This window comes from Ipomoea nil, unplaced genomic scaffold, assembly GCF_001879475.1.
Source record: "Ipomoea nil cultivar Tokyo-kokei standard unplaced genomic scaffold, Asagao_1.1 scaffold0465, whole genome shotgun sequence".
Lineage (NCBI taxonomy): Eukaryota > Viridiplantae > Streptophyta > Magnoliopsida > Solanales > Convolvulaceae > Ipomoea > Ipomoea nil.
In genome coordinates, this window is record NW_017616893.1 from 3,157,830 (window position 1) to 3,183,489 (window position 25,660).

Genomic DNA, 25,660 nt, shown 5'->3' on the forward strand with positions numbered 1-25,660 from the left:
GTAAGTTTTGATCACTTACGAGTTTTTGATTGTCCTAGCTATGTTCTTATTCCAGGTGATGAGAGATCAAAGTTAGATCCAAGTCGAAGAAGTGAATCTTTTTGGGTTACAAGAAAGGTGTAAAAGGATATAAGTTTTGGGATCCTGCAACCAAAAAGGTGGTGATTAGCAGAGATGCAGTGTTTGATGAGAATTTCATGTTCCAGCCAAAGAAAGAAGATACACTAGTTGATGGTTCTAGTACAGTAGAAGTGGATATGGATCGTGTACCTTTGAGTGAGAAAGTAGTTAATCCACCTATGATTGAGACTCAAGAAGTTGCAGATCCTACATCTGCAGCAGGTTCGAGTTCAGAAAATTTACAAGATTACAGTTTGGCTAGAGATAGACCGAGACGCACCAATGTCAAACCACCTAGTAGGTATGGGTTTGAGGATATGGTTTCTTTTGCACTTCTTGTTTCTAATAATGATCCAGTTACCTTTCAAGAGGCTATTTCTAGTCAGGAGAAAGATAAATGGATGGCAGGTATGATTGAGGAGATGGACTCTTTACATCATAATCATACTTGGGAGTTAGCTCAACTTCCTCAAGGAAAGAAGGCTATAGGGTGCAAGTGGGTCTATAGAAAGAAGCCACCAGTATCAGAAAAAGAAGGGGAAAGGTTTAAGGCTAGGTTAGTTGCAAAGGGGTTTTCTCAACAGAAGGGGATAGATTATGATGAGGTTTTCTCTCCTGTTGTTAGACATACTTCTATCAGATTAGTACTTGCTTTGGTAGCCATTTGGGATTTGCATTTGGAACAAATGGATGTGAAAACTGCTTTTTTACATGGTGATCTAGATGAGCAAATTTACATGAAGCAACCTGAAGGGTTTGTTAAACCCGGAGGGGAGCATCTGGTTTGTCGACTCAAGAGGTCTTTGTATGGGCTGAAACAGGCTCCACGGCAGTGGTACAAGCGGTTCGATGCCTACATGATTCAAATTGGCTATACACGTTGTGAGTATGATTGTTGTGTCTATGTTAAAAGACTTGGTGATGGTTCTTTTATTTTTCTGTTACTGTATGTGGATGATATGTTGATCGCTGCTAAGAGTATGAATGATATTACTGCATTGAAAGTTTTGTTGGGTCAGGAATTTGATATGAAAGACTTAGGAGTTCCACAGAAAATTCTTGGCATGGAAATTCACAGGGATAGAGGTGCAAGAAAGTTGTGGCTAACTCAACAGAGTTATATAGAGAAAATTCTTGACAGGTTTGGGATGAGTAAGTCTAAACCGGTTAGTACCCCTTTGGCTAATCATTTTAAACTCTCATCCAGTCAGTGTCCCCAAACAGTTAGTGAGATTGAAAATATGGCAAAGGTTCCTTATGCTAGTGCAGTTGGTTGTTTAATGTATGAAATGGTTTGTACTCGACCTGATTTGGCTCATGCTGTTAGCCAAGTTAGTAAGTACATGTCTAAACCTGGGAAGCAGCATTGGGAAGCAGTTAAATGGATTCTGCGGTACTTAAGGGGCACTATGGAGCATGGTATTGTATTTGGGAGTCAACAAAATGAGCATGTACTCATGGGATATGTGGATTCTGATTATGCTGGTGACATGGATAATAGACGTCCTACAACAGGGTATGTTTTTACTCTTGGGGGTGGTCCTATTTGCTGGAGATCATCAGTTCAGTCTATTGTAGCTTTGTCTACAACTGAAGCAGAATACATGGCTGTGACTGAGGCAGCTAAAGAGGCTTTGTGGCTTTCAGGTTTGATTAAGGAGTTGGGTATTGAGCGAGATGGAGTTCAATTACACTATGACAATCAAAGTGCCATTTTCTTAGCTAAAAATCAAGTATACCATGCCAGAACCAAACATATTGATGTAAGGTTTCATAAGGTCAGAGAGTTGGTTGCTTCTGGTGAGATTTTGTTGCAGAAAATTCATACAAGTGAGAATGCAGCAGACATGTTGACAAAGGCAGTTACTAGCGACAAGTTCAAACATTGTTTGGACTGGTTGGGTGTTTCCAGATGTTAAATGAACATGGTGGTCCTAATCCAGGGAGACTATGAGATGAGTTTTTTCTCCTAAAGGGCTTATTTGCGAAGGTGGAGATAGTTAGATAAGTATTTTCTCCTGAAGGGCTTATTCGCCAAGGTGGAGATTTGTTGAGTTATCTTTTCTCCTAGAGAGCATATTCGCCAAGGTGGAGATTTGTTGTGTTTGTCTCATATAAGGATTAGGAATATGAGTTTGTCTCATATAAGGAATAGGAGTGAAAGGGAGATTATATGCCTATAAATATAATCAATGTATCTCATCACCTGGATCACCATCACAAATAATAAGAGAATACTTTCATTCCCGTGGATGTAGGCACATTGCCGAACCACGTAAATCTTGTCTTCTTTACCTTTTTGTCATTATTATTTTCTTGTTCTTGTTAATCTCAACAGTAATAATAATAATAATAATAATAATAATAATAATAATAATAATAATAATAATAATAATAATAATAATAATAATAATAATAATAAAGAAAATGCTAACATCGGAAGAAATGACAAAAGTAATGAACAAATTCAAATATAAAGATATAAAAAGGAAGCTTGTATATTGAAAAAGTAATGAGGGGAGAAGAGAGATGATGTATTGAGAAAACATACAAAATCATAATTAAGAAATCTCTTATTTGAGCTTAATTAAAGGATGTGTCGAGAGAAGTTGCCCACTTGAAGAATACCCTTACATAAAGGACATGTCAATAGAAGTTGCGCCTTGAGGAATACCGTACCCTTCCATAACATTCATTTATTTTAAAAGAGATAAACTCATAAAAGTTGGACTGTTAAGTCTTGGAGATAGGGTGTGCTAAGAAGGAGGAATCGATACATGTATTACAGCACGTTTGGTTCATGGAATGAATTTTGAGGTAAAAGGAATGCTATTTCATAAGGAATAGAATAGGCAAGGAATAGAATAGGAATTGTATTCTATTGTTTAGTTCGCGGAAAGAATAGACTTTAGGAATTATATTACAGTGTTTGGTTGATTTAAGGAATAGAAATGAAATATGTTTTAAAAGACATAAATACCCTTATAAAAATATGTGATGGTGGTGGCGGTGGTGGTGGTGGTGGTGGTGGTGGCGGCGTTGGTGGTGGTGGTGCTGGGGTGGTGGTGGTGGTGGTGGTGGCGGTGGCAGTGGTGGGGGCGACGGTGGTGGTGGTGACGGTGACGATGACGGTTGACGGTGACGGTTGTGGCAGTGGTGGTGGGGGCGGCGACGGTTGTGGCGGTGCTGGTGGTGGTGGCGGTTGTGCTACTGGGTGGTGGTTCTAGTGGCGGTGGTGGTGGTGGCGGTGGCGGTGGTGGTGGCGGCGGTGGTGGTGGGGGCGGCGACGGTTGTGGCGATGGTGGTGGTGGTGGTGTTGGTGGCGGCGGCGATGGTGGTGGTGGTGGTGGCGACGACGGTGGATAAATAGGATAAATTTATATATAGGATAAAAAAAATTAGGTTAAAGAAAGGGGTAAAAAAGAAAATACATTCTAAAATCTATTCCTGAGCGTTCAGTAATAGGCTAATACCAGGAGGCCCCTAGTAATAGTTATTACCTTATTTGAGGTAATAGGCTATTACCAAGAATATTATTCCTGGTAATAGAAATGGTTACCAAACAAAAGAATATGCCTATTACTGGGAATGCTATGCCATTTCCGATCTATTTCGTGAACCAAACGGGCCATTAGTGTTTTGGAGATAACTAATACACGCACAGTAAGTATTCTCTTCGACAAAGAGGATTACACTAGGGCTATGTAAAACCTGTCCAACCCAAAACTCCGACCGATTCAAAACACGAACATCTATCTAGGTATGGTATTCGAATCTGAATGTACAAAATTGATCTGAATAATGCTTTGTTCGGATGTTATATATATATAAGGGATCAGGTGCGGGTGGTGCTTCCCGTGCGGTTGTTCGGGTAGACTCACATTAAGCATTACACTGGCACACTTTAAGTACACAACAGACGCACATTAAACACACAATCAAAATACATTCAGAACACAAACTCACGCACCTTAATCACAAACCCTCACGTACATTAAGCACAAAACTCACACACATTAAGCACAAAAACACATGCACCTTAAGTTTTAACAACTCACATTAAGTACACACTCACGCACATTAAGTACAAAACTCACGCACCTTAAGCACAAGACTCACACACCTTGAGCACAAAACTCACGCACATTAAACACAAAACTCATGCACTTTATAGTTTCAACAACTCACATTAAATACGCACGCACGCACGCACATTAAACACACAACTCACGCACCTTAGGCACAAGACTCACGCACCTTAAGTACAAAACTCACGCACATTAAACACTACACACTCACACACATTAAGCACAAACCTCACGCACCTTAAGCACAAGACTCACGCATATTAAGTACAAAACTCACGTACATTAATCACCCGCACAACCACACGGGAAGCATTCACCCACACTGGAACTTAAACCTATATATATGTATATATATATATATATATATATATATATATATATATATATATATATATATATATATATATATATTATAGCTAGCGTTTTCCCTTTCTCCTCTCTTGGTTTTGCACAGTCGCAATTCCTCTAGTCCTCTCCCGTCTCCCATTCTCTCTACTTCGCCTTCTCCAGTTCTCCAAACTTCCATGTCTCTCATTCGTTCATAGTCTCTCGTTCTTTAATCTCTCACACTCTGATTCTCACTCTCTTACTCTGTCTCTCACGAACTCATTCTCTCGTACTCTCACAGTCTCACTTAGACTTGACTTTTGAGTGTTTTCTCTTCAACGCTAGTGGTGCCGTGGTGGAAGCCTTTTATCCTGCAAGAAATTCGATTGAGGAGGGCGAAGAAGTAGGACAGATTCAGAAATTTTTTCCAGTAAAAGCGAAACATTAAAACAAAAGAGATGATTTAAAACAAAATAAATAAATTACCTAAGAATTTTTTTTTTTTTATAACCATTACCTAAGAAATATAGTTGTAAATATTATTGGATATGTGCGAAAAATAAAACACATCGAAACTTTATAAAAATGTTCATAACAAAATATGCTACATAATTCATTTGATAAAATAATTTGAAAGAACTCAAAAATATGAAAAACTATGGTAATGCAAAGATTTAAACCCAAGACCTTTCCCATTACCAACCACTTGCCCTACCAACTAATCTAATTCCTTACTTCTTAATATTTACTAATTTTTTTTTATACTAATACTAAAACCTATACTATATATACATATATACATATATACATACATACACAAATTATATATGGGGTGGGGTGGGGGTGGGGTAGGGGGGGCAGCTGCCCCCCCCCTTTGGCTCCGTCCCTGCCTGCAAGCCTTCGACTCTCATATCCGTGGTGGCTCCATGGTGGAAGCCTGTTTGCTTGAAGCCCTAGTTTTCTAGGAAAATATGGAGAAAACATGTAAATCTCAAACTTTTTTAAATACTGTTGTTGTATACTTTCTAGGATTTTTTACTTATTGTGTTATAGTGTTTGATGTATTCACTCTTTTGTAAACCTCTAAAAATTTGTAAGTGAGCCATTGAACCTTATTTTTTTGGCCTTTTCATATACATGATGAATTTTAAAAAAATTCTGATATATGGTTTTATGTTTATAGTTAGAGGATCGTACATGATGTATATATAGATTGTGTAATTGTGTTTGGATTGGTGGAAGGCTACTGTAAGTATGTAATCATGAACTATGATTAAATTCTTATGATGGATATATTCTCTATTTCTATTAATGTGTATGAATATTGAATTGTTAGATTATTTTATGACAGCCTAATTTGCTTTATGTGAATTTTTGTTGATGCATATTGTATGTTTGTAATCTGTATGAATTGTATGATAGTATGAGACTATGAGCCCTAAATTTGGGCAATTCTATATATGATGATTCAATTCCGAAATGCAATTTATGATGAATTACTGAATTGTGATTTGTGAGGCAAACTGACAACTGGCGCAAATTATGCTGTGCATCCGTATGCACCATGCATGGTGCATACGGATGCAAAAACGACGTCGTTTTAATAAAACACGCGTCTCCCCTTTAAAAAAAAATAAAATCAGGTTCGATTCCCAGCAACAACATATGAACTAAAATTCCAGAACTGATGAACTATAATTCCATAATCGATGAACTATAATTCCAGAATCCAATCTATGAACTAAAAAATCCAGAATGAATGAACTAAAATTCCAGAATCTATGAACTATAATTTCATAATCGATGAACTATAATTCCATAATCGATGAACTATTATTCCAGAATCAATGAACTATAATTCCATAATCTATGAACTAAAATTTCATAATGAATGAACAACATAATGCTGTTGCTAGGAATCGAACCTGAATTTTTTTTTAAAAGGGAAACGCGCGTTTTTAATAACGTGGAAACAATTGAACTGTTACTACCTTGATTCCTTTCCATGAGGCCCATTGAGGAAAAAAAAAAAAAAAAAAAAACAAGCATCAATATCAGCAATAGTTATGCTGTGCAACCGAATGCACCATGCGCATGGTGCATACGATGCAAAACGATGTCGTTTTGACTAAAAACGCGCGTCCCACTTAAAAAAAAAAAATTCATGTTCGATTCTCGGCAATAGCATTATTGTGGACATATAGTTATGAATTTCTGGATATATAGTTATAAATTTATGGATATTTAGTTCATTCATTGTGGATATTTAATTCATTCATTGTAGATATTTACTTCATTCATTTACTGTGGATATATAGTTATGAATTTCTGGATATATAGTTATGAATTTCTGGATATTTAGTTCATTCATTGTGGATATTTAGTTCAATCATTGTGGATATTTAGTTCATTCATTGTGGATTTTTACTTCATTCATTCACTATGGATATATAGTTGTGGATTTTTACTTCATTCATTCACTGTGGTCTGTGGATATATAGTTATGAATTTATGGATATATAGTTACGAATTTATGGATATATAAAAATGCTATTGCCGGGAATTGAACCTGATTTCTTCTTTAAGTGGGACGCGCGTTTTTTAACTAAAACGACGTCATTTTGGACCGAATGCACCATGCGCATGGTGCATTCGGTTGCACAGCATATTTTGCGCAATATCAGTTCATTAGGCCTTTAAGAATTTTCCCTTGATTCATTGAATTTTGAGTGAATAGTTAATCTAATATGGTATATCACTCTCATTTACTTCTTAGTTCTTAGTTATTAGTTATTAGTTATTAATTCTTAAGCCTTAACTGATTAGTGTTTACTAATTACTACCAATCGTTATGCTGTGGAATCGTGTCCACCTTGCATGGTTCTATGTTTATAATTACTAAACTATATGTTCATAATTATAAAGGTATATATTCATAATTTTTGAATTTCATATTCATAATTATTGAACTCTATATTCACAATTACAGAACTATATGTTCATAATTATAAAGCTATATGCCTATATATTTATAATTTTTGAACTTCATATTCACAATTATTGAATGTCTATATTCATAATTACAGAACTATATGTTCATAATTATGTTCACAACTCTATGTTCATAATTATATAACTATATGTTCAAAAATTTTGAACTATATATTCATAATTATGAACAGTTTTGGAACGGTTTCCACCTTGCAAGGTGGACACGATTCCACATCATAATTTGCCAATTACTACTTTGTTGACTAAGATGATACTTTCACCATTTGTCTGAATTAAAGGACTTTGGATTGGTATGTTGCTCATGAGTTTTGAGTTTCAAAATTAAGTAGCAATTTGTCCTCAATCCTACCTTGATATAGAAAAATAGCAATCTAAGCCTTTTATCTTTCTCAGCAGTCAGCACACCTGTAATTCCTTTTAACACTTGTATATTAGTAGTGATAGACTGATAGCTAATGATTTTAAATTGTGCATTTGTGTTATTTGAACAGGAAGTGGAGTAGGATTTAAGGGTGTGTTTGGAAACCTGGAAAATGAGTTCTGGAAATCATTTTCCAAGTTTCCAGTGTTTGGATGTGCCTGGAAAATCAAGTCAACGGAAATCATTTTCCGTTGACTTTGGAAAATAGGCTTGTTTTGGAGGAAAATGACTTCCCCTTTTTTTGGGGGGAAGTCATTTTCCAACTTTTACACCAACATCACACCACCACCAACATCATCAACACCATACCACCATCACCACCACTATTACCGCCGCCACCACCACTATACCCCCGCCACCATCACACCCCCACCACAACCATCACCAACACCGCAACCACTACCACCACCACACCACCACCTTCATACCACCGCCGCCGCCACCACCACTACCATACCACCGCAACCACCGTCGCCGCCACCACTACCACCATACCACCGCCACCGCCATCACCACCATACCACCGCAACCACCGTCGCCGCCACCACCACCACCACCACCATACCACTACAACCATTGTCGCCGCTACCACCGCCGCCACCACCATACCACCACAACCACCATCGCCGCCACCACTACCACCATACCACCGCCACCGCCATCACCACCATACCACCGCCACCACCACCACACCGCCACCACCGTCGCCGCCGCCACCACCACCACCATACCACCGCAACCACCGCCGCCACCACCACCACCATACCACCGCAACCACCGTCGCCGCCGCCACCACCGCAACAACACGACCACTGCCACCACCGTCATACTACTACCACCATAACACAAACACCACTACCGCCGTCGCCGCCACCACCAGCATACTACCGCAATCACCGTCGCCGCTGCCACCACCATACCACAGCAGCCACCGCCACCACCATCACACCGCCGCCGCCGCCACCTCCACGACCATACCACCGCAACCACCACCGTCGCCACCACCACCATACCACCGCCACCACACCACCACCGTCATATCACCACCAATTATTATTATTATTATTATTATTATTATTATTATTATTATTATTATTATTATTATTATATAACGAATAACACCACTACCACTACACCACCACCACCACCACCATAATATTTTTGATATATTATTAGTTTTTTTTTTTTGAAAAACTTAGCTATTTTTTATTATATTTAAAATTAATATTATATTATTATATATTATTATACATGTTGTAATATTCTAAATAAAATAATTAAAATGTTTAATTATACAATTCTACTCATTTTCCAGAAAATGAACCAAACACAGAAAAATAGTTTTCCATAATGCAACCAAACACTGGAAAGGAAAATGTTTTCCGGAAAATGACTCATTTTCCAGAAAACATTTTCCAGAAGTCATTTTCCTGCTTTCCAAACGGACCCTAAAAGAAGTAGAATTAGATATTTTAGACTTTCAATGTTAAACTAGTGACCTGCTAATTCATGAAGTTGATGTAAATTGTAATTTGGATACTAAGACACAAAAGTGCTTTATTGAGAATGTAATTCTGACATTTTAGTTTAAACAAGATAGTTGTGTTGAGCTTACTTAGACTAAAAATGTCACTTTAAAGATTGAATCTACACTAGAGATGTAATTTAGAGACTAACAACATTAAAGTAGTATACATTCAAAGTTCAAACACTATAAATTCATACAGAGCGTAAAGAAAGACAAGAAACAACATTAAAGTAGTATACTTTATACCGTCCCAACCGAATGTTAAAGTAACTAGCAAGTTGCACTAGACCAGAAGAGATCCAAGTATAGAATACAATTCTGGAGAAGCACATAAAATTCTATATATTTATTTACATTTAAGTCCGCGACATGTAGAAAACTATGACCAAATAGTCACCTTATCAACAAACACGACACGATAAATGCACCTTTTGATCAAATAATGGACACAAAAGTTTTGCTTGCTAGACTTGGAATGCTGAGCTTTTAACAATAATCACATATGCAGGCACTCCCCTACCAATTACAAAATTTTCGAGGCAGAGCAGCCAAAAGGAATGGCTACATCGTTAAATTTTCAATCTAGCCCCTGGCTGACAACACATCCAACTGCTTCACACCACTAGATGATGAATCCTGGCGTTGTGAAACTTTGGTATGAGTTTGGTTGTGGAGGGCATCTTCCTGTCTTGGTGGATAGTCCAAAAAGTGTCTTTCCTTGCAACCCGCTTGCTGCATATGCATTAACGCTAGCATACTAAATGCAACAAGAGCAGCATTACCCAGAATCCCACCCACATGATCCACTCTAAGGGACTTCTTTACAAATTTAAAACTAGACAATAGGACATTCAGAAGAATATTTGAATTCCCTTTTGGTGCCATGGAATTCTCACCAGGAGACCGTGGTGCAGAACCAAAAAGGCTTTCAGGTGAAACAAAATGACTGGCATCCCGAACATCTCCAACCAAGGCTTGAGCTTCTTCTATGAATTTATACTTTTGACCCTTATGATCAGCCAATCTCATTGCAAGTATAATACGGCTTTGCTCCAAGCGAGCAAGTGCAACATCTCTCTCTACACGCTGCTGTGTTTGCACAGTCTGCAAAAGACAGTAAACAAACTTCATATTTTAACAAAATGGTAGCTGAAAAGGAGCTCCCAAGTTATAGTTAAATAACAAATGTAGTTAATTTAGGCTTATAAATTATAACATAAAGCTATATAACATACAACATATACACATTCTTCTGCAATTTGGACAAATAAGCCTATTGTTACATTCCGGCACCTCTAAGGAAATCCTAAGAAATACAAGAAATGAGTTCATCAATCTTAACCATTTTATCAAGGTAGAAAAGCATAGCTTTGTACTCCTTAATTTTCATGTGAAAAATATCATTAAAGATTATCCATCTCTCAACTACAGAAATAAAACAATTTCATCCTGCCAATGTTTTCCTTTACTGATTCTACTCACAGTATAATTATAGTAGCACAGATACTACATAAATGCTTATGCTGGACTATGGTAATTTGGGGTTTCTAGATGTATACATAGAATTCTTGTTACTCCAAAACATAAGTCCATCCAATGAATCCACCAATATGTAAACAATATCACCATTCTTTATAATTGAAAGACAAACAAAATTATTGTAAAAGCTAGTTTTTCCATTCCATGAACATAAATGCAAGTACTTGATAGAGTAACATTAGTAATATACGCTTGCCATATACAAATCTCATGATTCAATTATACACAAATTCAGTTTTTCCAATGAAATTAGAAGAAAAACGCTAATGATTGAAGTCTATGTAAACAAGACTCAAACAATACAGGTCTATGTTCCTCCTATCCTATTTCTGCTTCTATATCCTCCAAAACACAAATTACAGGATATTGCTCCATAACAATCAGAACAATCTTCTATACGGTGGAAATTTTTTGAAATCGAAATTGTGCAGCAGAACATTTAGGCTAAGCGTGCCAAGGCACATATCAAATTTCAGAACATTAAGCGAAAAATCTAAAAATATAAGTCGCTAAAAGATAGGATCAATGAAAAGATGCATAATCGGGGACTTACATGGAAGAATTCAAGCTGGTCCTCGAGGTTTTCGAGGGCGGTGCGGATAGCATTGAGGCTCTTAGCTTCATGAACCGCCGCCAAGTCATCGTCCTCATCAACTCTAAACTCCTTCACGAAAACGAAGCCGGACGGCTTACCGTTCTTCCATCCGGCGTTCTGGTCGGAGTCGGGTCCCGTTCGCTTCTTAGAGCGGTGGTGGAAGCACAAATCGTCGGGCTTGCGAGGCTTGTTGATTGAGCTCAAGAAGTGAGCTCGAGTGATGGAGTGGATGGCGTCGCTGAGCTTATCGTGCAAATCCCAGATTTTCTCCAGCACGGCTTCGATCTCTTTCTCTTCTTCGACCTCCATTTCCCATTTCATGGTGAACAACCAAATGAACACACGGATTAATACATTTTGTTTTCTTTTTCTAGGGTTTGGAATTTTTTTCTTTTTCTTTTTCAATTTTTAATTATTTATTTCCTGACTTTCCCTCCTTTTGATTTTATGTTTTGCCTCCTTTCACAATTGCTTGCACGATACCCAACGCACATTCGTAATGAGTGGGGCCACCATGATTCTGTTCCACTCCAGCTGTATTCCTGGTGCAGATACAGCGTGGACCCGCGCAAACAAAATAAGAAGTTTTTTTTTTTTTTTTGGAAAGACATAATGGACTTGTTTGGTTATCCGCGGTTAGTGGTTAGTGATTAACGGTAGCGGGTTGTGTTAGCGGTTATCATATAACGGATTGTATTAGCGTGTTTGACCAGCAGATTGTATTAGCGGTTTATAAAAAAATGTTTGATAAAATTAACTGTTTAGATTAGCGGTTAACATGTAAAATGACCTATATACCCTTATAATAATTAATAATTAATAATAGTAATAAGAATTTTAAAAGAAAAAAAAAAAAAAAAAAAAGAAGGGAGCAGCGCAAGCTGCTCACCTCTGGGCTCTTGTATTCCCACTTTTCCCACCGTCCCACATCGGTGGGAAAAGTGGGAATGGAGCCTTGAGGCTCCTATTTAACGAGCCTCAAGGCTCCACAAATTCATTCGTTGCCCATCTGGTGATGGGCAACATTGAGGAGCCGTTTTGGCTCCTCAAATTGAGGAGCCGTTTCGGCTCCTCAAATAAAAGTTTACAGTTTTTTTTTAATAATATATAAACAGGGGTGTTTTGGGAAAAATTAATTTTTTTCTAAAACGTTAACTCCAAACCGCTGCTAACCAAACAGTTTTTTTTGGCGGTTTGATCATGTCAAACCGTCAAAAAATGGCGGATCCGCCGATAACCAAACAGGACCAATAAGAAGTTAACGCCTCAATTAATTTTTGAGAAAATGATCAAATAGGCTCCTAAACTTTATCCCAGAGGTCAATTAGGCCCCTAAACTTTAAAAAAGTTCAATTAAACACTCAAACATGTCAAATTGGGTCAATGAAGTCCAAAAACCGATAAATGACTTGTTATTACAGGTCATTTCAATTCCGGCGACGGACTCCGGCCACCGGCGACAATTTCCGAATACAAAACTCGAATATAATGTTTTCTTCTAAGTTTTACTAGTATTCTTTGAAAGTGTGGTCCTAGCTTTGTATTTTTTAAATTTGCATTGAATATGTGTCTTTTTATCAGGATGAATGAATCTGTGGAATTAATAATTCACCATGGGGTAATTTTGTGCAAAACCCCAGGCTACAATATGTGGATGGAGGGACTGAGGTAGTACGTATGGACCCAGACCTTATATGTTATCCCCATTTACTGAAATATATATCAGACCAAATATATGGGAAAATAACCTCACTTACCTACAAGATGGCCTTTGAACCCTTTTAAGCTTTAAAAGTATTACACAATGATACTAGTAGTCTACACTTAGCTCAGATTGCTCGTCAAAATAAAAAGTGTAAGATTTATGTTGAACATGGAGTAGATGAGCCTGAAGTGGTGGGTTTACATTTACCGGGGCCTGAAGGGGATGAAGTTGAAGCTGAGGATGTGGTTGAGTCAGATTTAGGGGGTGAGCATGAGGGTAGTGAAGTTGAGGCAGATGCTGAAATTGGGAGTGAAGACGAGAGTGAAACTGAAAGTGAAAGTGATAATAACAGTAAGCAGGGTACTAAGAGTGATAGTGACCAACAGAGGGATCAAAACACTACTCCAAATCAAGGTAGGGATAAGAGAAAAAGAAGAGCAAGAGTAGATGATGAAACTGTACCTCAATCTGTGCCAGCATCAGATATTCCTTTAGAGGATGCCCAAAATTCTGAGTATTATGATTCAGAAGATCCACCTACAGTTGAAGAAGAAGCGCAGAATGATGAAGGGAATGGAGTGCAGTCTAAGTACAATGATAAGTACCCTAAGTATAATGCTAAATGTGACCCACCCATTGTTGAATTAGTTATGTATTTTGATGATAATGTGCAATTCAAGCTTGCTATGATAAGTTATGCTGTACACACAAAGAGAGATTTATTCTGGAAAAAAAATGGATTATAGTATGTTAGGGTAGAATGTATTGGAAAGGGATGTGGATTTCATGTTAGTGCGGGTTGGGAAGAAAGAACCAGGTGTTTTCAAGTGAAATCAATTATGTTAGAGAATAGATGCAACTCTCAATTCACCTTAGGGATTGTTAGTCAGAAGTGGTTAGAATGGAAATATGAAGAAAAGGTAAGGCAAAATCCTACTATTGGTTATGCAGAGTTGAGTAAGATCATTAAAGCTGAGTTGAACATCAATATTACAGTGAGTATGTGTAGAAGGGCAATGATGAGGATTCTAAAGAAGTTGGATATAGGGTATGAGAGTCAGTTCAAGAGGCTTAGAGACTATGCTCAAGAGTATCTAAATTCAAATCCAGGTTCTACTGTGAAGATAACAACTACAACAACTACTCCTACTTCACCCCTTGTGTTTGAGAGGATTTATGTATGCTTTAATGCCATGAAGAAGGGATTCTTAGCGGGATGTATGCTTTAATGCCATGAAGAAGGGATTCTTAGCGGGATGTAGGAAGTTTATTGGACTTGATGGATGCTTCTTGAAGGGCAAATTGAAGGGTGAAATCCTCACAGCTGTTGGTAGGGATGGGAATAATCAAATGTACCCAATTGCTTGGGCTGTAGTTGAGATTGAAAATAACTCTTTATGGGGATGGTTTTTGGGGCTTCTGAAGACAGACTTGGACATTACGGACATCAGTGAATGGACTCTAATGAGTGATCAACAAAAGGTAAATAATCTAATTCCATTTTCTCAATCTATTTCTTTGTACTTTCTGAATTTGTTTGTATGTATTTAAATTTAGTTTGCTTTGTTTTGTGGCATATCTTTTGTAGGGATTATCCAATGTCATTCAAGATCTATTCCCGGGAATTCAACATAGAAACTGTGCTAGGCATGTGCATGCCAATTGGAGTAAGAGCCACCGAGGGAAGGTATTAAAGACTCATTTCTAACAGATTGCAAAGACCCCAAATGAAGCACAACTTGCTGAAAATTTGAAGGCTTTAGAGAAGATAGATGTTGCTGCTCGTGTTGCTCTGGACAAATATCCTATGCAATTTTGGTGCAAGGCTTACTTCAAGGAAGATGTGAAGTGTGACATGGTAGATAACAACTTGAGTGAGGCATTCAACAAAACTTTGTTGAATGCAAGGTCAAAATTCATAATTCCAATGCTTGAGGATATACGGGTAGCAACAATGAAGAGGGTTGCAAAGAAAAAAACATGGGCTCAAAATTGGAGAGGGAATTATGGGTCATTAGTCATGAAGAAACTGAATGAAAGCATACTTGGGAGTGCAGGTTGGGAAGTGGCATTCAATGGAGTTGAGGGGTATGAGATTAAAAAAGGCAGATTTCAATGCAATGTAAATTTACAATTGATGGCCTGTTCTTGTAGGCTTTGACAGTTGACTAGTATCCCATGTCGTCATGGTATTTGTGCAATATTTCACAAAGGACATCAGCCTGAAGAGTACATACATGAATGCTATAGTAAGGAGCTATACTACTTGAAGACATATGGGCATGTAATCTAGCCATTGAATGGGGAAATCTTTTAGCTAAGGACTGAAGGTGATGAAATTCTTGCTCCTGTTCCAAGGAAGATGACTGGTAGGCCAAAGAAGAAAAGAAAGCTTGAAGAAAATGAAAAAAAAAAAAACAAACAAACAAAAAATGAGTGAAGAGGTTAGAAAGTTGTCTAGAAATGGAAGAATTATGACATGTCAATTGTGCGAGATTTTGTCCTACATTGTCAAGCTAACAAGTAGAATCTGCCAGTTCTTCTACTGTTAGAGGAAGATGAAGACCATCGACTGCTGTTAGAGGGAGAGGAAGAGGAAGAGGAAGAGGGAGAGGAAGTGGAAGAGGGACAAACTTGTCTCAGGAAAGCTTTGTTGGAATGTCAGGTAAATAAATTGAACATAATGCAGATTTAAATAATTTATGTAGATGGTTGTTTGCAGTTTATGATTAATTGACAATGCTTTCTTCTTTTGTGTAGCTTGCACAGAGTGAAGCTCAATGAGACCATGAAGGCATATGAAGATTGATGAAGTCACATTTTTTAATTTCTCTCATTATTTTTATTTGTTTTTATTATTAACTAGCTGGTGTTTATAGCTACTATGTATGTACGATTTTGTCTTTTAACTAGCTAGTGGATTATGAATTGAGAATTTATTTTGTTTTGTTATTAGCAATAATATATATTGGTTTTTCTTTTTACAATTTATATTAGTAACTTGATTTCATTTTTAATTTCACTTGGTGGATATATTTATGTGCGAAAATGCTAAACAAAAAAAAAATAGCATTTCTATAAATTAGGAAACCTGGAAAAATATTAAACAAAAAATTATGCAAAAAATAAAAATTCTGAAAAAAAAAATTGAAACATTGGAATTGAAAATTTGAAAAAAAGTATAAATTATGAAAATAAAGAGAAGAAAATTATGGTTTTTTTATATAATGATTTTGGTTTTTTAAATTTTAAATATGTAAATGCTTACATGGACAACATAAGGTTAAGAGAAATGCCACATCTGGTGCCATGTCAGCAGGAAGAAGGGAAACCTGCTAAAAGTTCTAGGTGAATTTTATTTTTTGGTTTGTGGATTGATATATATGATATGAAAGTTCAGGGTGCGGGATGAATAATCGAATATGGTTCATGGTGCTTTAGCCAAAATTAAAAATTAACTTACTTTTTTTTTTGGTAACTCCGTGTATATGTCGAGCCAATCACCCCACAAAGTAAAGCTTCTGCTGTTTCCAGCAACAATGATGCACGATAAGAATCAATTACCCTTATCCCAACATTAAACGTTGCTTCTGAAGCCATAATTCTAACCGGTACAGCTAAAATATTTCCCGCCATTCTTGACAATATTGGATACAGTCTATTCATCTTCCACCAATCCAAACAAGAAAAGTCTGTAGAAATCTCATTCTTCTTAAGAAGGCCTTTTTCAAGATAGTCTACTAGCTCTGATCTCTTAGGCTCTGAAGTCTCAACTTGTGCACAATAAGCATCAAAATCATCCCAAGTATATGCAGAACTGTGGTGACTGACTTGGCTCCCAAAAGTGTTAGAAGAACCTGGATTTTCAGAAATTCCTTTGTTCATTGATTCAACAACATACTCTTCATAAAGAGTATTAATTAATGATCTCCTTCACTTTTGAAATATTTTCCCATAGCTTCTTCATTAGAGTAAAGTCTAGCAAAACAAAATTCAACGGCAAGCATTTTTTTTGTTGGATCAAAGAAAGCACTTATAGTCATCAACAAATTACACTCACCCCAATATTTATCAAATTTCATCTTCAATTCATTCTCCTAACAAAATCTCTAGGGATGTCAATCTTAGCCCGAACCCGGTGGGCTGACATGATAAAACCGAAGTTGACAAGGCTATGACCCGAACGGGTTAGCCTGATAAAAAACATTAGTCCGATGAGCCCAAAAACGATAAACCCGAGGCCGGATAAGACTGGTCTGAAATTTAATGAACTAGCCCGATAACCCGAACTATTGAAAGTTATTTTTTTATTATAGAAGTGATGTGAAACATAACATACATGAAATTAATTTATAGGTGAGTTCATCTTTAGTACGTATTTTTTATTACATTTTTATATAAAATTTTAATAAATATATTACAAAATAAATTATTTTTATAATAATAAATAATGAAAAATTAATAACTTACTGTAAATATTATATTACAGTGTAAGTATATTAATTATTTTTAGTTATAATTTAGAAATACCGGTTTAGATTAATTGAATGATGTATAAGTTTATATTTATTAGTGTAAATGTGCTAGTTTGAAATATAATTATAATTTATTTATTATAATTTATATGTAATATTTTTATTTTTACTTTATAATTAAAATATTATCAAACTATGAAGTTTATAAAATGTATAGTTTATAACTTTACTTTTTTTGAAAAACCAATGTGGTTGCATTTATATATGAATCGAAATAGAGTTTGGAGGGATTCCATCCCAGTACATAGCTATAGAATAATTAAAAGCATCTGATGCTAAATCATGAGCCATTGTATTCTGCGATCTAGGAATAAATATAACTGAAAGGAAATTAAAAGTAGCAATTAATCGTCTGCACTCATCAAGGACATAGCCAAGATAAGATCGAGGTTGGATAGAAGACTCGAGGTAGGTTCGCAACGTCTGGCAATCCGTGTAGATTTGAACCGATTGTTCACCTCGCTGTTTGAGCCATGATAATGCCTCCTTACATGCTAGGACCTCGGCCATAAGAGGTGAGAAACAAGTTTGTGGTGGCACACAGTAGCCCGATACATAAGCTCCAACATGGTCTAGTAATAGGACGCCGGCTGTGGCTATCATCAAATCGGCATTGTATCCTGCATCTATGAAACATTGCTTCGGATATGCGGGACAGTCCTGGGACAAGCGAGGCGGCTGCAACGTTGACGTAGCTGGAACAGGCGTGCCGTGGCGTGTGGCAGTAATGGACCCGGACAGCGCTGTAGAGTGGCGTGTGGCAGTACTGGACCCGGGCAGCGCTGTAGAATGGCGTGGTGGCTGTTTGGTGTGTATTGCTTGCCATGTGTTCTTCATGGTTAGAGTTGCTAACACAACTCTCTTTGGTAACTATAGGCATGCATCCCATACCGCTCCGTTTCGGACTCTCCAGATATTGTATAGAATTCCAGCTGCAAACAAGAATTCATTAGAGTCTAGAACATCCAAAATTGTCCTAAACCATTCATGAAAAATATTTGTGGTAATATGGGGTAATGGAAGGCCAGATTAGCTCCAAATGGACTTTGCATAATCACACAATACTAATGAGTGCATAACATCTTCATTGATTAATCTACACATGGCACATATCGGATCAACATCCACTCACTTTATAATCAAGTTGTTTGTTGTAGGGAGGATATTACTTATAGCTCTCCACAAAAACATCCTCCACTTAGGTGGTATTTGTAGCTTCCATATAGTGTCCCATTTATCAAACCCCGGGCTGCTTTCATAAATGCCTACCACGTGCCTGTACCCATTCTTGACCGAGTAGCATCCATTCGGGTCATCATACCAATACCACGTATCATCATATTCCGGGGAAACAGGTATTTTTAATATTCTTGGCACATCACTTGGGTCAAAAATATCAGCTAAAATATATGGGTCCCATGTACCAGTCGTCTGATCTATTAAACCGGAAACCTTTGCATCCATTAATTGTGGCAGCATTTCCGTTTGGATCATAGGATCCAATTCATCCTGTAACCAAGGATCCTTCCATATTTGAGTCGAGTTACCATTTCCAATACGGCGCCTCACCCCACCAACTATCAAATCTTTGGCCGCTATAATACTCCTCCAACAATAGCTAGGATTATTCCCTAGGCATGCTTCGTTAAACGGGCGGTCATGATAATATCTGGCTTTATAAATGCGGGCCACCAAGGAGTCAGGATTGGTAAGAAATTTCCATGCTTGTTTTCCTAGCATAGCCAAATTAAATGCTCTTAAATCTTTAAACCCCAAACCTCCATATTTCTTTGGGATACATAGCTTATCCCAGGATTTCCAATGAATACCACGGTCCGTCCCAGAACCCCACCAATACCGGTTCATTGTGCGCTCAATAGCAGAGCAAACAGATACTGGCAACAAAAATACACTCATTGAGAAAGTAGGCATTGCCTGAGCCACACTTTTCAACAATATTTCTTTCCCAGCTTGCGTTAGGAGCTTCTTATTCCATGAGCCAATTCTCTGCTTGATTTTGTCTTCAATATAGGCAAAGGCTATTTTCTTATTTCTTCCAACAAAGGCTGGCAACCCCAAATATTTTCCAAAATTCGGCGCCTGGACTACTCCAAGGGTCAGTGCCACCATATCCCTGTCAGCTTCACTAGTATTCTTACTATAACAAATACTAGATTTCTGATAATTGACCATTTGCCCAGATAAGTTCTCATAAATAGTCAAAATATTCTTAATCTCAGTCGCCTCCTGTATATTTGCCTTAAAAAATAGTAAACTATCATCAACAAAAAACAAATGGGAGACAGGGGGCGCAGCTCGTGCCACCCTACAGCCATGAATTAATCCATTAACCTGCGCCTGCTGTAACAATAGAGAAAGGCCTTCTGCACAAATAATGAATAGATATGGGGATAAGGGATCTCCCTGTCTAAGACCACGGGTGGGCAATATTGCTTCTGTAGGAGACCCATTGACCAGAAATCTGTAGAAGACAGTGGTAACACACAACATAATCAAATCCACCCACTTCTCATCAAAGCCTAACGCTTTAAGCATCCCTTTCAAAAATGGCCATTCCATACGATCATACGCCTTAGCCATATCCAGTTTAAGAGCTCCCCATCCACTAACACCACACTGTTTTCTATTCAAAAAATGTCCCACCTCAGCTGCTACTAAAATATTATTAGTAATTAGCCGATTAGGAATAAAAGCACTCTGTGTGTCCGAAATAATACCTTCCATCAGGGGTTTCATTCTCTGCGTAATCATCTTGGCCATCACCCTGTATACAACATTACTTAGGGCTATTGGTCGTAGATCAGATACTAACTCTGGGGCATCCTTTTTGGGAATTAACACAACATTCATTTCATTCAATGCAGGGGGGATAGTACGCATATTCAAGCAATCCACAATATAATTAGCCATGTCTCCTCCCACAATATCCCAGAAGTGCTGATAGAAACCTGGGTTCATTCCATCTGGGCCTGGTGCTTTATCCGGGTACATTGAAAATAATGCAGCCCTAACCTCCTGAACCGTAAACGGCCGAAGTAGCGCCTCATTTTGCTCATACGAGACCTTTGGTATTACCCTCTCAAACAGATCATGGCCAGACACAGGATTACTAGAGCTAAACACATTGATAAAATAATCCATAACCACATTCTTCATATCATTCCCCTCAACCCATTCCCCTAAATTATTCATAATACGAGATAATGAATTTTTCTTTTTTCGGTGAGAGGCATACCTGTGATAGAATTTAGTATTGGCATCCGCATCCTTGAGCCAATGCTGTTTTGCTCGTTGTTTCCAATACGCATCCTCCTGGGCCTCCATATTACTCAATTCCACCTCCAGGCGCTGGAATTCAGTTAATGAGTTTATATCCATTCGTCCCCTGAGTTGCAATTGCTCCCTCCGGAGAGCCTTAATTCGCTCACCAAATTTATGATACCTGTCTCCCCCCCACTTAGCCAAACGATTACCACAATGTGCAATACAGTCCTGTAACCCATTACCCCTCTTCTCATTCCACGACTCCTCTACCACAGGCCTGCACCCCTCATCATACAACCATGCCATTTCAAATCTGAATTGTCGTCTGTATGTCCTCCCACTCCCTATTGGATCATGAATACCTAAGAAGATGGCGGAGTGATCTGATTGTCTCATTAACAGATTCGCCACATTAGCTCCTGGAACTACATCGCTCCACACATTCGTTGCCAGCACCTTATCCAATTTCTCCTCTACCCATCTTGCCGTACCCTTTCCTTTCTCCCACGTAAATTGATATCCATTCATCGGTAATTGAGCTAATTCACAATAGTCCAGAACCTCTCCAAACCCACGCAGGAGGTAATTCGGGTGTGGATTACCCCCCCCCCCCCCCCCTCTTCTCATACTGGAATAGAAGCTCATTGAAGTCACCAATCATGACCCATGGTAGATCAGATTGCGACTTTAAGGATTTTATGAGATTCCATGCCTCCCTGCGCCTATTTCTCTCTGGAAACCCATAATAACAAGTCATTCTCCAGTGTGGAAAACCCACCATAATGATCTCCATATCGACATAATTCTTCGAATAAGTTATCAATCTTGCTGTGCTGTTTCGGTGCCACATTAACGCCATGCCACCACTTAACCCACGTTCGCCCCCCGGATCAACATAAAACAACCCCTCAAACCCTAGCTTTATTCAAAGACGTTCCGCATGATCCCTTCGTACTTTAGTTTCCATTAAAAATACAAAGTCAGGCTTCTTCCGGGACACTACATCCTCTAATTCACGAACTGTCTGTGGATTGCCCAAGCCACGACAGTTCCAGCTTAGCATACTCATTGACTCGGGCGGGCCTGGGAACCAAGACCCGCCATCTGCAAGTTTTTTGACACATTGTCATTCACCACCTCCTCAGTCACTGGTATAGTAGTCCTGTTTACATCACCCTCTACCGTTTCAGCACGACGTCGTTTAGACGAAGCCACCACATCCTCCTCTACTTCATCCCCACTCACTACCATATGCACATCCGCCATCCCCCCTGCACCTGACGAACCCGCACCTGGCTGTGCCTTTGGTGGTAACGATGTGCCACTAACCGGTGGCAATAGCCAAGACGCCCCAACTGGCCTCGGCCCCTTGGTTCTTCCCGCTCTCATCCAGGCTCCATACGGATAAAGTTCCGGCTTAATCCCGGAAACCCTAGCTTTCACACAGAATTTCTCAAGGTGCCCTAGCATTCCACAACAGTAACAGAAGTTATGTAGGCGCTCATACTTCAAATTGACCCATCCCCAGGCTTTATCCCGGCGAATTAATTTCATTCTTCGTTTCAGTGGTTGGTCCACCGGCACTGCAACACGCACACGGTAAAACGTTTTCCATGGCCCTCCAACCTGACGATCATCACACTTAATAAAAGAACCAACATAATTACCAACCTGTTCCAGAATCACGTTTGACGTATATCCCATAGGCAAGTCATAAACCTGCAACCACATATCGATCGTATCAAGCTTAACTTCCCCAGGCAGAAAACCATCACACACCTGTCGGCAGACCAACGTGTGATTCTCAAACAACCATGGCCCGTCCTGAAGCACCCTGAGCATGTCCGTCTCATGATAAAAAGCAAACAGAAACAAATTCGCATGTAACTCCGTTACCCGTAACCCCATCACAGGTTGCCATGTCGAGGCTAGGACTTGTCGTATATACTCTACCTTGATCATCTTCCTTGTGAGAAATCTGCCCACAACTGAGTATACCTTACCCCCATCCAAATCATTCGGCTGGAAGGTGTTGGCAGCCTCCACACCTTCCTCCTCATCTTCCAAACGCATATCACTCCATCGATCAGACAAGGTTTCTTCATCAAGTTGGTCCGAATCCACACGGTGCTGCTGGGGAACCGACGCCATGGAGACGAAACAGCAGCTGCTTAGTAACGTGCTGTCGGACGTCGAGCACGAACTTCGATCGGCGTTGAAAGCGTAAAGCTGTCGGAGGCTTCCAAAACCCTAGGCGGGAGAGAGGGAGAGAAAAAACCCTAAACGGGAGAGAGATATTGTTTTATTAAATCGAGGGTCTTTATAACTTTACTTAATTTATGTAATAAATAAACTTTACATTAATTTTATATATATATATATATATATATATATATATATAATTATATTAATATTAATATTAATATATATAATAAATATTTAAATAAACTTACGATGGAGGTATGACTAGGGGTAGTGGGTTATATGGGTTGACTCACGGGTTACATAGGTCATGAGGTCAACCTGTATAACACGGGTACCCCTTAGGGGCTAAACGAGATGCCCATTTGGATTGGATTGGATCGGATCGAAGAAATATACAACCCAACCTGCCTAAGGCTAAACGGGCTCAATTCTACAAATAGGACCTGTTTTTATAGCTGGAATTCTTTAAATATGGGTACTCACTTTTAGTTTTCCATTTTAGTTCAGATGGTTTAGCTTGCGCGATTAACTCGAATCGATAAACCCGACAAACCGACAAAGCTAGCCCAAAATCGAACAGGTTAACCTGATTGACATCCCTATAAATCTCTAGCTAATAAAGGAATCTTCATCATCTACACAAATATCCAATGTTATTTGATTTTTTAAACTTGAATAAATAAATTTAAAGTAAGATACTCACAACCTAAAACAAACGCCCCAATCCGAGTTGTTTGATGTCAATTAAGTGTACCTTTTCTTTTTCAAAAAAAAAAAAAAAAAAAGTAAGTGTACCTGTTTCTAACGACTTAGTAAATGCTTTGACCAAACAGAACAATTTGCTTAAAAAATCCGCGTAAGTTTGACTCGTAATATGCAGAACAGCAGAAGACGACAGCTTTTGGTTTAAACCAAATTTGACTGAGATTCCACCCTCCTTCTTCTCCAAGATTCAACTCAGTCAACACCAGATTCGGAAATTTCCTTTTTCTGCTCGCAATTTCCTCAACCCAATTCTTCACACTATAAATCAACCCCCTTCTTCAATTCAACAATCATCGCAGCTTTATACACACACATCTCTCTCTCTCTTTTACCCACCTGACCACTACGCATAATCCATCTCTTGTTGATCAGATAAAGAAGATGATGTCAATTTTCAGTTCCTTTGAAGTTCTCTGTGCTGACTCTTTTGGCCTTAAAGTTAACCTTTCTCGGCATCCCTCTTCCGCTCAGCAACAGTTACAACAGACAGGGTCGGAAAGCAAGACTGCGCCGCCGCCATCTGCCGCGGCTGGTGGTTCGAACAAGTCCGGCGAGGTTCCGACGCCGCAAGCTAAGAGTCCCCAGCAACAGAGGCGGCCCAGGTTCGCTCCGGAGTTCGACGGCGTCCACTGTTTCGAGACCGTTATTCCTTATTGACGATGATGAATCATTAAATCGTACTATAAATTTTTTAGGTTTATGTTGGATTCTTGAATTCTTTGGGTAGCCAAGATTTTAGATTTATGGATGCTGTATAAACTCCTAAATTTTGTTTACAAGAAAAATTAATTCATATACTATTCTTTTTACATACAAATATTTCAGCTCTCTCTTCAAAGAAAATAAAATTATTTCAGCTCTATGATTTTACTTGTTTATTATTCAATCAAACTAACACTGTTCGGTTATTTTTCCGGTTTCTATTTTTCTGTTTCCTTTTTCTACAGTTTACTCGATTTTCTTATTTCCATTAGAAAAGTGATAGACAGCACAAAAAAAAAAAAAAAAAAAAAAAAAAAAAAAACGCTATTATTAGCATTTATTTTTCAAACCTACAAATAATGCTAGTGGTGGAGCACAATAATATTGAGTAGTGTGGTCATGTATGTACATTGTAAATTAAATTGTTCAATAATAAAATTCTTCTCATAATCATTGATCTTATTTCGTATCAGTAATCCTAACGATCTATGAATGCCAACCCTACCATAACCGCCACTGCCACCGCCAATGAGGACGGTGCACCGTCGCCGCTAGCAAGTGACACTGCTTCCTCATCCGGTATTATCTTAGATGTTTTCTCTCCACCTCAACCCCGATAAATACCCTACAGACAATCCATCACCACTTTATATCCATTAAACTTACCTCCCCACACTATTTATTATGGAGAAACCAACTTGTTCTCTTTCTTCGCGGACAAAATCTCAGTGAATACATTAATAGCATAATTCCGCGTCCAGCTTCTTTTGTTTAATTAGGCTCCGAATGGGTGTTTAGTTGTAGCCAATCTTACGGTTCAAAATTGGATCTCG

At 38.4% G+C, this 25,660-nt stretch overlaps 1 protein-coding gene and 1 long non-coding RNA gene across 2 annotated transcripts; one reads left to right on the forward strand and one right to left on the reverse strand.

The window, feature by feature from the left end:
- Positions 1–228: 228 nt before the first annotated feature.
- LOC109173213 lies at positions 229–19,826 on the forward strand. The gene is made up of 4 exons (XR_002052868.1): positions 229–240; positions 1,385–1,388; positions 13,688–13,695; positions 19,756–19,826. It is a non-coding gene; the product is annotated as an uncharacterized LOC109173213 (long non-coding RNA).
- On the reverse strand, positions 9,781–12,033 carry LOC109173212 (plastid division protein PDV1-like). Its single transcript, XM_019322510.1, has 2 exons — positions 11,589–12,033; positions 9,781–10,600 (listed from the first exon to the last, which is right to left on the reverse strand). Exons 1-2 carry the CDS (start codon positions 11,949–11,951, stop codon positions 10,079–10,081), a joined length of 885 nt encoding a protein of 294 aa, XP_019178055.1. The 5' UTR covers positions 11,952–12,033; the 3' UTR covers positions 9,781–10,078.
- Positions 19,827–25,660: the final 5,834 nt, after the last annotated feature.

What these genes read in the sequence shown, in the direction of transcription:
- LOC109173212 (XM_019322510.1), bottom strand. Translation starts at nt 11,951, where the DNA reads ATGAAATGGGAAATGGAGGTCGAAGAAGAGAAAGAGATCGAAGCCGTG. An exon ending in ACCAGCTTGAATTCTTCCAT is followed by an intron (nt 10,601 to 11,588) that starts GTAAGTCCCCGA and finishes TGTCTTTTGCAG; the next exon opens with ACTGTGCAAACACAGCAGCG.